Source organism: Atractosteus spatula, chromosome 8 (genome assembly GCF_055471065.1).
Source record: "Atractosteus spatula isolate fAtrSpa1 chromosome 8, fAtrSpa1.hap1, whole genome shotgun sequence".
NCBI classification, from domain to species: domain Eukaryota; kingdom Metazoa; phylum Chordata; class Actinopteri; order Semionotiformes; family Lepisosteidae; genus Atractosteus; species Atractosteus spatula.
The window spans coordinates 32,319,676-32,334,808 of NC_142713.1; the positions used below are offsets into that span (position 1 = coordinate 32,319,676).

The 15,133-nt window shown below is 34.2% G+C and overlaps 1 protein-coding gene across 1 annotated transcript in view; it reads right to left on the reverse strand.

Annotated features, from left to right (window-relative positions):
- Window positions 1-10,509: 10,509 nt before the first annotated feature.
- The window catches only part of LOC148829432 (synapsin-3-like), a 37,502-nt gene continuing 32,878 nt past the window's right edge, over window positions 10,510-15,133 (reverse strand). Inside the window, exons 3-4 of the mRNA XM_088922599.1 lie at window positions 11,646-11,703; window positions 10,510-10,653 (exon numbers count right to left, since the gene is read on the reverse strand). Of these exons, the coding sequence (XP_088778725.1) occupies window positions 10,510-10,653; window positions 11,646-11,703 (202 nt within the window). The remainder of the gene's footprint in view (window positions 10,654-11,645; window positions 11,704-15,133) is intronic.

Consider the following 15,133-nt stretch of genomic DNA (forward strand, 5'->3'; position numbering starts at 1 on the left):
TTCATCAGGACAATGATGCTCCAAAGCATAAGGCCAAAGCTGCACAAAGCTGCACTGGAGTGGCTTATGAATAAGAACATGAATGAACTTGAGCGGCCCAGTTTAAAGTCCTGATTTGAATCCTATTGAGAATGTGTGGAAAAACCTGAAGACTACTGTCCATTAGCAATCCCCAAGCAACTTGAGCAAATTTGCTAAGAAGAATGGGCAAATATTGCACCAAGCATATTTACAAAGTTGACAGTGACTTGCTGCCAAAGGTGCTTCCAACAAATGTTTCAAGGGTCTGAGTTCAAGGGTCTGAATACTTATGCAATCACAGTTATTTTTTTTTAGTTTTTATTAACCTAAAATTTTTAGTATTGTAACCTACAGTACCTTACTCACAGAAGTTAAAAAGAGGTCTAAGAATCATTTTGTGACATTATGTAACAAGATTTTTGTGTGTTTATGCTTTTGCTTTCACATTTTTGGAACTTTATTTTTTGTATGTATTGGACTCATACCTTGGGGCTATTACTAAACGTTTTAAATAACTCTGGAATTTTACTGTTTTTTCCACTTGGCCTCAAGAAGATCTATCCTCATAACTCTTAACCTTTTGATAAATACTGTTTGTGTCTGCAGGTTTATTTTTGTATTTTTTTCTTATTGGACACCTAGCTGAAATAATTCTAAAAAAATAAAATATAAAAAAACAGGTATTGACTTAAATATTAAAGGATTTTGCCTTTTATTAAACAATAATATTGACTTGATAATTTCACCATTGTGAGGGAAACCTGTGCACTAATGTGTTATTTGACTTTCAGCTTGCAAGTCATACTAACAATAGTATTAAGTACTACTAATTTTATAGTAGTTAATATTCCTCACCTCTTCACATAACGCTGTAAGAAATTATTCAACATTGATAAATTGAACATAATTGAAAAGAATATAATCCACCACTTCAACGTGCCATTATTGATGGAGTGTTAAATAATCACTGAGTGACACAACTCCACTTTTTTAAACAGACCTGCAGGGTTTGGACTATATTGTGTTAAACTATACCAGTCTGAAAGGTGCACTTGAATAGTGTGGTATGTGAAATAAGAGAAATGACTACTAAAACAGTATTCTTCTTTTCTTACAGTATTTTACTCATAAGCTTTATAAATGACTGAAACAGATCTGCAGATTTACCACTTTGTAACATGATCTTGACATATCCAAGAAGCTAAGAAAGGTCGGGCCTGGGCAGTACTGGAAACTGAGATTTCTAAGAAAAAACAGGTTGCTGATATAAGTGATGTTAGAGGACTGGTAGGTAGTGCTTTTCTCTCTGGATCTGAATGTCCAAATCAATGTCCAAGTATGGTGACCAGTGATACTATTTTGTAGGTGCCATCCTTTGGATAAAACATTGAACTGAAATTCTAATCTTAAATATCTCATAATACAAACATATCATAATACAAACAACAGGATAGACATCCTAAAGTTACTCATTAATTAAATTAAAAAAGCACTTTCCCTCCTACTGGGTGTCAGTAGAGCTGACTCTACTGACACCCAGGTTGGTGCTGCACTTAAGAATTTAATAAAACTGGTTCTATATGTAAATACTGCTCATGAATTATTGTTATAACTTAAATGCTTAATAAACTCTTCATTGTACCGTAAATAGTGTTCATGAAGGAAGCTTCAAAAATATAAAAAGGAAAAAAAGCTTCTAAAATATAATACACATGATAAAAATGAATTATTTTTGTCAGATTTAAATGTGACATTTTATTGATATAATTGAAAATTCTATTAACAAATGGACTTAAATTGGAACTGTCAATTATATCTCTTCATTAAAAAAATAACAAACATCAATGCACTGCTCTGTACTGCGATGTAGTGCCATACATGAAAAGGCAAAGATTTGATTTTATCTGCATTATTTTTGGTTTGGTTTCTAAAAGAGTAGTCACTAGATATCTTTCTTGGTCACCCCTTTTCTTAAAATACGTATTCCTGATAGAATATGTATTAACAAAGAGGATTGAATGAGAAATACAAAGAGGAAAAAAGCTGAATTTCTGAAATTAGCTCATTTGTACCACAGCAATTAGTTTTTGGGACACACAATTAAAAAACCTGCTTATCTTTTCAGTCAAATTAAATTCTCCCAAAAGACTTCATGGAACACTACTTTAAACATAGCTCATTACACCAGTGAGACTAACAAAGTACAGCCAAGTCTGTTTATTGTTCTCATTAGATAAACATTTCATGTTTTCAAATCTCTGCTCCCCAAAGCACACTGTTAAATCTTGAATACTTATAAGTCAGTGTTATTACAGACATTAATTTTCATGGATTAAAACTCTTTTTTCTCTAAATTAAAACTAGCAATTTGTATTAAGATAAATCAGGATTAATTTACGCCATCTTTTTATTACCATATGTGCTTCCAATTCCTTGTTTTATAGGAAATAAAACAAATAAATTATTTAGAAGGTCAGTCAAAGGACTTTGAACTTTTCTTTACGTTTATCAATAGTCAGTTATGAAGTAAAATGTACATTTTAAAAAGAATAATTACTGTAGTCAAATGGTAACCTGAATATAAACAAACACATGAAGGCATTGTATAATATTCTTAATTGGAAAAGAAAAATCATAAACAATGGACAATGTGTGCTAAGGGAATAATTTGGCTTTAAAACATTCTTCCCTCCCACCTGCCTGCTTTAGACTGAAAAATAATGTTCTTTTGACCCAGAATGTTTCCATGTGATCATCTCAAGAAGCAGCACTACCCCATAAAAGACAAAGCAAAGTCTCAGGTTCCTGTGATATTCCCTTCAATCAATAAATTCTCATCTTACAGAATACTTGTTCATAGCCTCATGATGCTTTATACAGCAATTCTTCATAATGGACACTCATGTGCTAAGGCTGCTGTGCTGTGGTACAGCTGTATGTACAGGAACCATCTGACTCATTAGAAAATGATTCTGTACAACACTGAACTAAAACAAAAACATCATTTAGAATGGCAGCATGTTGTTGATCCTTTTGTTGAATTCGGGATTACTTCCAGCAATGATAAAAGCTTGCCAAGCCAGTCCTGGAGTTGCATTCTCTGCCATACTCATTGAAAGCAGGGCCTCTGGCCATGATCTCTTGGGCACACTATTTCTTGCACTTTGCTCTTATGTCTTGCATCCTACTTTTTTCTAGCACAGCTTATTGCCCACCCCAGACACATTTCTCAGTCCTATGAGTTGATATTGCACACTTTTTTAACCTATCAGTTTAGCTAGCCAGTAATGATCGTGCTGATTTGTTTTTAAGTATGAAGCTAGCAAAATATAAATTACAAAATATTTAGCAAGAATAGTGCCATTTAAAATTTTACCAATAAGAGTACACATTATGAGAAAAGGACAGTTTACTATTCAGAGACATCAGTGCAGAAAGAAACAGTAACTGTATGTGAGAAATCTAGCACATTAGTGGAAAGACAAAGAGAACAAATATGTTCTTAGATTTAAACAAGAGGACAGGGGTCTCCTTAACTTTAACTAGCAGATAGTTTCACAGTATAGTAGGGTCTTGACATTTATGTCTCCAAATTTATCATCTGCCAATTCATTTATTCACCATTCAGTCTGGCTGATGGGGTCTTGGATGGAAATAGAGCAGAGCAGAATGAAACTGAACCAAAGGTCATTAGGCGCAACTTTCAAATTAGCCGAGGAACAGACTAGATCATCAAATGAATTATGCTAGTTTGTCATTCTCTCTCTGCACACTGCCCAAGTACCAACTACCCAGCATCTGCATTTCAATGTGGTCTAATTTTTGTATTGTAAAGAACACTCCCAGTTCTGTGTAGGTGGCGTGGAGATGACTTTACAGCTCATTGATAGTTTTAAACTACTTTATACGTTTGATTACTGTTTTTTTTCTGTTTTAGTTGATCCATGTTTAATTAACTTTAAGCCAATGCATTAGTACTTTAATTATCATATAACAAAGGATCACTTATGTATTTTTACTATACTGTACATACTATATGCTGCAGTACATTATGCAACAGAATAGGGGTGAACTTGGTTATCTGCACATTTAGCTACTTGAGAAATAAAACAATTTGCATCGAACCATAACAAAAGTCAAGACCCCTACTGTATATGTTCAATATATTTGAAGCAGTGTCACCCATGTGTAATACTCCCTAGTGAAGACCTTACATACTGTAAGTATGTACTGTAAGTATGTAAGTAGGCTCATCTGCATTCCAATGACTGATGGGGATAATTGGTTGTGGAGGGACTGGAGGATTAAACAACTCATTTGTGAAAGACTCCTGAACTTGGGATACTGATAAGTTATTGAATGGTAGCAGGGGTATATTGCAGAAGCGGCAATACTGTTCCAAGAATATTTCAATTTCAATACACCAAGAATATTTAAAATGTCAAATAACACATTAGTGCACAGGTTTCCCTCACAATGGTGAAATTATCAAGTCAATATTATTGTTTAATAAAAGGCAAAATCCTTTAATATTTAAGTCAATACTTGTTTTTTTATATTTTATTTATTATGCAGTTTAATTCCTTATAGATTGATAAATGACTAGCAACCTTCCAGGTTAGTAGATACTGGTGATTCATTTGACTCTAGCCCCCATGACTTGATAAGGCTGAACACTACCACCATTTGAAGTATGTCCTGAGTCTGGGCCCTGGGACTATGATGATTATGCTCCTGACAAGAAGGAAACAAAATACACATCCACTTCCCCTTTACTCATGTCTGCAAGACTATCATCTAGCTGTCATCTGGCAAAAGGATAAGTGGATGGGTAACAGAGGTCATGTGAGGTGAGATAGGTTTAACTATTTCAAGGAACCTGACTAACCAGAATAACTGAAAAAAAACATAACATTAGTTTTGTTTAGGTTGTATTTTTTGTTTATATACAGTATATATAAAAGTGTGACCTCTTTAGGAATATACACACATCTGTCTACACACATTCTATCCTTGTTTTATTTTAGTATAAGTGAAGAAAATGTTTTATTAGTAAATGCCTAAACCCAGCAAGTTCACTGATAGAAGTGGGGCTTCACATGAATGAAAAACCTAATAGAGACCCAAACTAAATAAGGTGCCTGTAGAACAACAAGCATTAAATAGAATCTGACTGAAATATAAAGGAGTAGACTTATTACAAATATTTCAAAAAATAAAAACATAAGCATTGAAATGTTTGTGTAGCATGGGAAGAATGTACTGTAAATGGAATATCTGAGCTGAAAGAACATATGGTTTTTGGGATGTAGAGGAAAATGTGGGTGTTCAGACTGTAATACTCTCCATGGACCTCGTTTAGTGTCCCTATAGCTGTCTCTCAATTTTATTTCCGTATCAAGAGCTCTTCACAGAGATATCGGTTCTTGAGCACTGAGCCCTGTGAGATTTGTTATTTTAACAACTAGCAGCTTTTAACTGCCACCTTATAAGGAAGTACAAGCAATGGGTGAGGGATTAAGGTACTGTATGTGGGTAACAGTTCAGTTAACAGAGCGCTGCAAAAAAAAAAAAGCTGTATGGGAGAGCAGATTATAAAAGTGTGAAATAAAAATGATTACTTTAAATATTTGCATTATTTTAAACAGATATAGTGGAATTACGCACTTTCCTATGATTTAAAGTGCTATTCCAGGTTCGATATTTATGGTTTAAGATTTTATATTTCTTTCTAATGCCATGTACATGTACAGTACTAACAACCTCATTAAAAATGTTGCACCTCCTTCAAACTTAAGGGAAAGCTGAGAATTTTAACTCTGAGCTTTTGTTTCATTAGTAACTACATATTCAGTCTGGTTGGTTTCACATTTACTATCTTACTTTAAGAGACAAATTGCCTCTTAGTAACTCACTCCTGAAAACTTTGAATTTGTGCCTTCATTCTAACATGTAGGGCATACACATCTGCTGCCCTTCTGTTCTGTAAACATCAGTGGCTTAGGCACATCTGATGTTCACCTGCCCAATAATGAAGCAACCAGCTCTTTCATCTATCTTCGCCTGGTCTTGAGTAACAGAAAAACAGATACAGTAAGTAGTTTTGTTTAGTTGCTTATAGTGTGACAGAAAATATGATACAATATACTGTACATGTACCTTCAAGTACTGAAATGAGATTAATTACTTGAATTAATTGTCAAAAGATCTAGAGAGCATATATACAGTATATATATAGTAGTGTATACTGTACTGTATACTGTTTATATATCATACTGTATAATTTGTGTTTTGGCACTAAAAAAACCATAATATGTGATTTATCAGACATTTGGCAATAACAGACACCACTTCCACCCTATTAGGCTATTTGCTGTACTTTACTGTATATCCTATAAATTAGTGACATTTCAGCTCCAACCTATCCTGTGTTCCCTTTGCAGACATGTTATGTTTCCTAAAAAGCATGATATGAATAAAAAGAACAGTATAGCACTTATTTATAACTAAATGTAGAAGAAATCTACATGTATAAAGTGCATTTATAAATAATAATGTGTAATGCAATATGTATTTTGAGACATTTTGGTATGGATTACCAAAGCTGCAGTGTTAAAGACATCAAAGAGAAAGTTTGATATCTGTTGTATACACGCAATATAGCAGCCACATTTCTAGGTCCAGGGAGAATTTACTTACGAAACAATGATTGCATTATAGTCAAATAGCCCAAAAGCAGTGTGCAACTATAATTGCATATTTACAAAGCTAATGGAAAACTACTGTATATTTTGTTTCTAAAATGGCAGAATTAAGTATGATTAATCATGACCTTTAAAAAAAATAAGTTTCTATCTAGAAAATATATAATTTTTAATATTTTGCATGGATGAGAAAGCTTTTATAGAAACAAATACATTCAAATGGTGTATGAAACTTAAAAATCCATCACGCTCACATAAACAAATAAAAACACAAAAATGAGAAACTCTCTTACTGACACCTTAGGATGAGAAAATATTTGAGTTTTAGGTTATTATTCAGAATGAGTATGTTTATTATGTAGATTACACAAGGTAAAATGAGAAATTATAAAAGGTGAAATAAACAAATTAGGTGCAATGGCACTTTGTAGTAAGCCCTAATTTTTATGATCTACTACAAAACAATAATAAACTGATTAAATGCAGAAAAAAAAAACTTTCAGCAACTGGCCCAGCTTCTCACTGTTGCTAAATATTTGTTGCTAGAGCAGAACAGGCTCCACCTTACTCCTTTCAAATGTTAGCCCTCAGGAAAAGGTTTCCAGCACAAGGGTGGCGTGCATTTTGAAGCAATCAGATCTAGCCTCTCTGCAAAAATGCCCTCAGTAAGGAAGCCAGATATTTCCTAGAAGGGCCAAGCCCATTAACTTGATATTAAACCGATGAAGTCCTGCCACACATGCTGTACACCACCTTCTCCTGTCACCAAAAAAGAAAAGACCAAACCTGCGGAAACAGATGGTTTTCTTTACAATTAACTGTAGTTTTTGTTTGTCTCCTTTAGGAAAGAAAAACCTTTAAAATAGAAGCAATTATAGGACTTCAACACAATGTCACCCAAAAAATGTTTTATCTTCAAATAGGTTAAAAAATGATCTACACTATTTTTGTCAGCAAGTATTCAAATGAAATATAAAGCAGCTGTTGTACTGTAATGTCTCATACTGTAAGTCCTGTGCGTCTTTGGTAAAATGGTAAATAATCTTATTCAACTTTACAAATGTAGAGAAACATTTTGTAATATTTTACATTTTTATCTTTCATGAGGCTAAATTAACCAAATAATACTGTATATTTTAAGTTTGTAACCATTCACATATATAGAAAAAAAATAGAAAACCCTATTTCTCCATTTCTCCACTAAATCAAATTTAATATCTCCCACAATACAGATATATTATGTTAAATTATGTACCTCTAATTTCTTTTCAGCATGTTAATGTGCACTTTAGTCCCTCACATACAGTACAGTTGGTAAGGCAGCAAAAACATTACAAAATAGACAAAAAACAAAGAACTTTTGCAATACTGTATACTGTATATTCGTCAAGGCAACATGTTAGAGCATTACCAGAGGAGGAAATTATGCTCAAAAGTAAGTCAATTAAGGGAACTAAACCACTGATATTGAAAATTCTGAAAGGGTAATACTAATCCCAAACACATTCACCACAGAAAAAAGGACCAGAGGAAATTAATGGACATGAAGTACCAGTAGATTCAAAACTAAGAATAAAAGACATTTCTTCACATACTGTACAGTGTGTACACATTTCAGACGAAAACGCTTCTTTAGTTGTTCAGAAAGTAATCTAACCAAGTAAATTAAATCTATTGTCTAAAAATCTTTGTACAGTAACCACTTGTTATACAATCTACTTGTTATACAAGTGAAATAACATACTTAAGATCATTAGCTAATGCATGAACAATACAGTAGGTATGAAAAGTTTCCCAATCATTTACCCTACAGTAGTTACATCGTTACAGTCATTAGCAAATGCATAAACATTAGGTACTTTCCTGTAATATATGTACTAACTGTAGTACACAAGCTTTTATTATAAAAATAGTTAGAATGTAATAAAAAATTAAAAAGTAAATTGCAAGACAATGAGGATTCTCAGTAATGTTTTACGAGAGCTCAACTCATAAAAGTGAAAATTTGCTTGTTAAAAACACACTACAGTACATCTCGTGTAAACAAACATTTGTTTGCTCATCTACAGTAGCAAGGGATAACTATGCAATGTTATAATGTTATGAAAATGTTCATTCAAAGTGGTTCCACATTTCACTGTTTGAAAATCAGTTCTTGTAACCTGTGTTTGAAAGAAACATTCCTTCCATAGCACTGACTCACTCTGGAGATCATGTTTTCAGCAGGGTGATTATTGAAACATAAGACAAAAGAAAGTTTACAAGCAACAGGAAGCTATTCATCTCATCTAGCCTGTTTGGTAGCAGCTATTTGATCTCCAGATCTCATTCAGTCATTTCTTGAAAGAAGCCTGGGTATCATCTTCAACAACATGGCTGGGTAGCTTGTGCCATATTCCTATAGCCCTTTGAGGAAAACAGTGCCTCTTATGCCATCTGGTTTTAAAGTTGAGTACTTCAGACAAACCCTAATTATGGTGGAGTACAGCCCTAATTTGAATTATTATTCTTTATTGGTTTAACTTGCCTGGCTGTGTGAACAACAACCTTACCATGAGAATGAATGAGAATGTCAGACCTGCAACAACAGTAAAAATGGGATTGAAGTAGGGATATGAAAACAAACTGCTCAACTGGGTAAATATTGATATTATATGTAAGCAGAAGTGGATAAAATTAGGATATGACTTACTCCCATAATTTTATTTAACTTTCCGTAGTCCTTATACTGTACAGTAAGTGTACTGGATATATAATTTCAATTATACTTACTACAGTATGTTGGTTTAGCTCACCTGTCTGAGAGAATGATAATCTGGCCATGAAGATAATGTTATTGGAGTCCCCAAAGAAGCAAATGGGTTCCCATAACTCTGATGCAGAATTATTAAATAACGAAGTTCAAATAGAATATGAATGAGAAATTCGAGTGAATGAAGAAAATGGGATATAAATGGTCCAGTAACATATCTGAGCTCATCTGGGTAGAGAGTTTAAGGTAGATGCTCTGCAGAGTACTGTTTTGAGCAAGGGTGACAAAGGGGTTACTGGAAAATAACGTCTGAATGAGTAAAGTTGTCTTCAGCAACTTCGAGGATCTTGATAAACAAGCAATAATTTGAAGTCTAAGGCAAAACAAGTGAGCAACTGCATATACTGTAAATTTCCACCTGGATGCAAGCAGTCTGTTTAATCAAAAGCAGTCTGCCGAGAACAGAGCACGATACCATAGTTTTGTTGCAGTGCACAAACCATTCATCACACCATGTTTGTGAGTCCAGTAGTACAAAGAGCATAGGCAATGGACTACAGAGCAGTGAAGAAACGTGATATGGTCAGATGAACATCCTTCACCATATTCTTGACAAATGGATGAATCCCAGTGTGTTGACATCCTAAAGACCTCTATGGCCTTGAGTGTTTAGTTTCAGCATTATGGAAAGGTTCTGGTGGTTCTATAATGTAGTGGGGAGCATTTCCTGTGCTGTGGGTGCGTTCATTCCCTTAGAAGACAAGGTAACTTGGTAACTGAAGCCTGAAGTGAGCGCACCCCAACAATCACTCCTCTGTCCAGACACTGAGGTCTCCTCTTGCTTTCATGCTAGTCTAATGATAGGCAACCAGGCCTGCCCAACATTTTTATACATGATCCTTAACATGAGATGTTATGGGCTTAATTAAGAAATAAGTCACACCTATGTGGAAGCGACAAGGCTGTATATTGTCACCCTATTTGTTAAACTTATATGCTGAATACATCATGTGAATTGCCGGGTTAGATGAATCAAATGCTGGAATCAAAATTGCTGGGAGAAATTTTAACAACCTGAGATATGCGGATGATACCACTCTGATGGCCGAATGTGAGGAGGAGTTGAAGAGTCTGTTGATGAAGGTAAAAGAAGAAAGTGCAAAAGATGGCCTGCTGCTTAACAAAAAAAAACGAAGATTATGTCAACAGGCCAAATTAATCCTTTGCAAACAGATGGAGAAGAAGTGAAGGTAGTGACAGATTTTATTTTCTTAGGGTCAAGGATATCAGCAGATGGTGATTGTAGCCATGAAATCAAAAGACGCTTGCTTCTTGGGAGGAAAGCTATGGCAAATCTGGATAAGATATTAAAGTGCAAAGATATTACATTGTCAACAAAGATCCACATAATGAAAGCTATGGTCTTTCCTGTAATAACATATGGATGTGAGAGTTGGACTATAGGTAAGGCTGTGCATCGGAAAATCGATGCTTTTGAACTGTGGTGTTGGAGAAAATTGTTGAGAGTTCCTTGGACTTCACAGAGATCAAATGAGTCAATACTCAAGGAAATAAACACAGATTGTTCATTGGAAGGATTGATAGTAAAACTAAAACTCAAATACTTTGGCCCTATAATGCGAAGACAGGATTCACTGGAGAAGACTATGAAGTTTGGAAAGATTGAAGGGAAAAGAAGAAGGGGGCAGCAGAGGTTAAGATGGATAGATAGTATTACTGAAGTAATGAATATGAATTTGCAAGAGCTCAGAGAAGCAGTTGTTGACAGACAGGTCTGGCACACTAAAGTCCATAAGCTCACGAAGTGTCGGACTCGACTAAATGACTAAACACATGTGGAAGCCTTCCCTTTCAATATACGTGCTGTCCCTCATTTAACCCAGTGTTTCAGTTTTTTCGTCTACTACCTGTATGTTGTTGAAATACCAAAGATGTCATTCCTGTGCCTAATGTACTGATCAGGATTATTGCTAATATTTTGTTGTATAAAATACTTTCAACAGATCCTGCAAAATAGCAGGCTTTTGATCTTCCAATTGTTTAATGAAAGTTCCCATGCTGTTATGTTGTTTAACTGAATTGGAAAATCAAAGCCAGGCAAACACACAAGGCACTGACCTACAGTATTAGTAAGCAATGGCACATACCTGCTCCACTCTGATTTCATACTCTCCATTCAGCTTTTTTCCACGGAAGTACTTGGACCTACAAAATAGAGAGAGTTGTAGTGTCAAAAAAAGCTATGTAGAGATTCATCAAAATTAATTGTGATTCAAAGAATAAAATAATCAAAAAATGTAATCATTTAATTGAATTTCTGTGCTTATGTCAACAAATATTCTGGCATTCCAAAAAATCCAGGGAAACATCAGTTTAAAATTATACATTTTGAAAGGTAGACAAGAAATTAAAGACAAAATGAGCCCTAAAACAGCATGACCTTTTACATTTTTGTTGAGTTGAAACATATCAGATGGTTACCTTTCTTTTCTTGTTTTTGAATTTCTAAGTAAATGCTGATTTGTTGGTAAGAATTGTTTTCTGCACAGATTTTTTTGTAACTGCTAAATATCTGAAAAGTTTTCTATCATAACTCATTGAAAGCATTGAGCTGTGTTTTGTAATGCAAGTCGAAGCCAGAACTAAAATCATGTGAGCATAAAAGAAAACTGGATATTTCATTATAAGGCAGTTCCTCCTTATAATTTTCTCTTCTGAAAGTGCTGGGACATCCTACAGTATATGAGGTGAATTCATTAGGTTTGAGAACTTTATTTTGTTAGATACACTATTTTTATATTAAACGATTTACAGATGTAGATTATTATTAGGTGTGTACCCACTTTCTCATGTTTCACCTGTGTGTATAAACGTATGATCAAGTTTAAAAATGTTTTACTGCTCTTGCTTACTTTTACTGCTAACAAAATAAATGTGATGGAATGGAATGGCAAACTCATACATCCATTTTAGGATTAAACATAATTAAGTCATATGAACAAGTAAAGGTTTATTCTATACTGAAAAAAGAAGAAAAGAAACATAATGTTTCAGCTGTGGAGCCTTCTTCAGGTGCCATAATTAGGCCATATGGTAATTGACAATAAAACTAATTTTGATAGCCATGATTGGTGAAAGGTTGAACTTAGGGTTTATGGGCTTTTTCAGATATCACTGAAAACCTCCAAATTAGTAAAGTTAATCTACAATAAGTGGGAAACAAAGCTTAAACTTGGCAATATTAAAATGTAAAAGTTATTTATACACCTAGAGGAGTATTGTTACAAAATAGGTCTTCAAAAGAAGAATGACCATTTCCATTTATAATGAATAATACAGTGATTGCGGATGTTTTAGTCACCATAACAATACCCTACACAGCATTAATTTAATTAATAAGAATGAAAGGCTCATTCCTGAAAGAGTCTCTTCATGTTAATCCTGACTATAAGCCTCTGTTTCAAATGTGAACAAGGCTTCCTTGGTGGCCTTAGTATAAGCGTTTACTATTTGTCAGATGTCTTCACTATTTCTAAAGCAAGAGAAAGATGGGATATGGAAAAGTAATACTTCTCATCTGCCCAATGCAAAAATCCTGTGGCCTTAATAATTGGACAGATCAGGTCTCACGTAGCAAAAGGTCAAATCCTTTAAAAATTCAGTGACAGTGTAACAGGAAAGTATCCCCTCATGAGCCAAACCGTGTATCAGGATTGTGGCACTGATAAAATAGGGCTGTGAGAAGCAAAAAGGCAAGGTTTCCCCAGATACTCAGAAAACTCCCTGTGGAATGCCCAAGTAGAATCCTAAAGGCCAACTTTGTTCACATAATGTAGGTTTTTATTCTTAATGGTCTGAGACAACTACCTCACTTAAAGCAACATACAGAGCTGTAAGTGTGTTTTAACAGTCTCTCAGCTACAAAGCTTTAAGATTAGATAAAACAGGACTCAACAATCTTCCAACATACCTGTTATTTATGAATTAACTCTATAACAGAAAATAAATCACAGATGTGGCTAGAAAGTTTTGAATGATCACTGACAGCACATTATTTAACTGTCTTCTGTACCTACAGTACAACAGGGTTCAATTGCAATCACACAAAAAAGTTTACCTCAAAGTAAAGTAATTTTGTGGTATAGGGATTACTTAGACCAGGGATGGGCACCTCTGGTCCTTGATGCCCAGGTTTTATATGAAAGTTTAACTGATTTAAGAACTAAAGAAGAAGGTGATATGTGATTATCAAATAATTAGTTTAATTAATCAAGATCAATGAAAACCACATGACCCTCAGAGACTAAAGTAGTCCGTCTCTGGCACAGATAATTATATTTAAAAATTAAGACAAGTCACACTGTTTTTTTCCATACTACAGTATTTTAAACATTTACAGTTTCCATTGTGTTCTCTCTCAATGAAAAAAATTGGGCTTTCAAACTCAAAATAATACTAATATAATGGAGTGAAGACCAGACAGTGTTTCAGTTAGCCTCTTCTGACAATACATCAAAAACAACAACAAAAAAGGTTGGTCAGGTGCTGTATTTACTTCAGAATTTGTGTTACACGTCTTTAGAAGTGGAAAAACATAATAACAGAAACTATATTAGAATCAGATAAGAGCGTGATTGTGTACCTATTGCCTTCACATTGAGAAATGTATTTCATTTTAACAGAACCTTTGGTAAGTCTATTTAATAATACTGTACATAACTTTGGGCCCTGCACTCAAGAAGAAAAATGTAAACATAAACTTCTCCCATTAAAAGGTTATGCTTCATCCATCTATCACTGATAAACACAGCTATTAAACTTTGAGGTCAAAACAACTGTATTAAAACTTCTGCTAGAATACATTAAGGTAAAGAGAAGTGCCACATTAACACATAAATAAATAACAGCAAGTACTGCAATATACAGTACACTATATCAGCATAGCAGTACTACTGAAGATAATGATATTGTGCTTTTCCTGGCAAATTTCCTTTGGAAGCAAAGTACAGTTCAATCAGGAATATATATAACAATTGTACCATGTTTCACTATGTAGGCAAGTCCTTCCATTCTGGTGACCAGTAGCACTGTGCCAAGGTACTGACTACTGTTTTATTAAAGATTTCATGGCACTTTTTGAAAGAACACGTTGTTAACCATGGTGTCCTGGCAAAACTCCACTCTGAGCTTATACAACATGGCTTTCGTAAAGGCACTCTTAATTCAAATGGTGAAGCATTTTCTCTTTGTGATTTGCCATGTGATGAGGTTGGTGGCATATAATGGCTTTTGCACAACACACACATAGGTCGCTTCCTGTATGTAAAGGGATATAAAGCTCTTAGAGATTTATTTTGAGATGTTATGCTTTTTGAGATATCTTTACTATTAAATATGTTTCTGTATATTGAGAAAAACCTCATGTACATTTATCAAATATAATGAAAAGGAGACTATAAAGGTACATAGATGACCAGGATTGTACAAGCAGGACTTCTGTGTAATTCTAAAAGGTTCCTGTAAACTGTTTGGATGAGTTTATTTTTAATAAGAATCATTAAAGAAGCAGTGTTTGACCACCTTGTAAACTAAAATGAACAGTTCTCAGAAGCAACGACTATTAATGGACCATTTG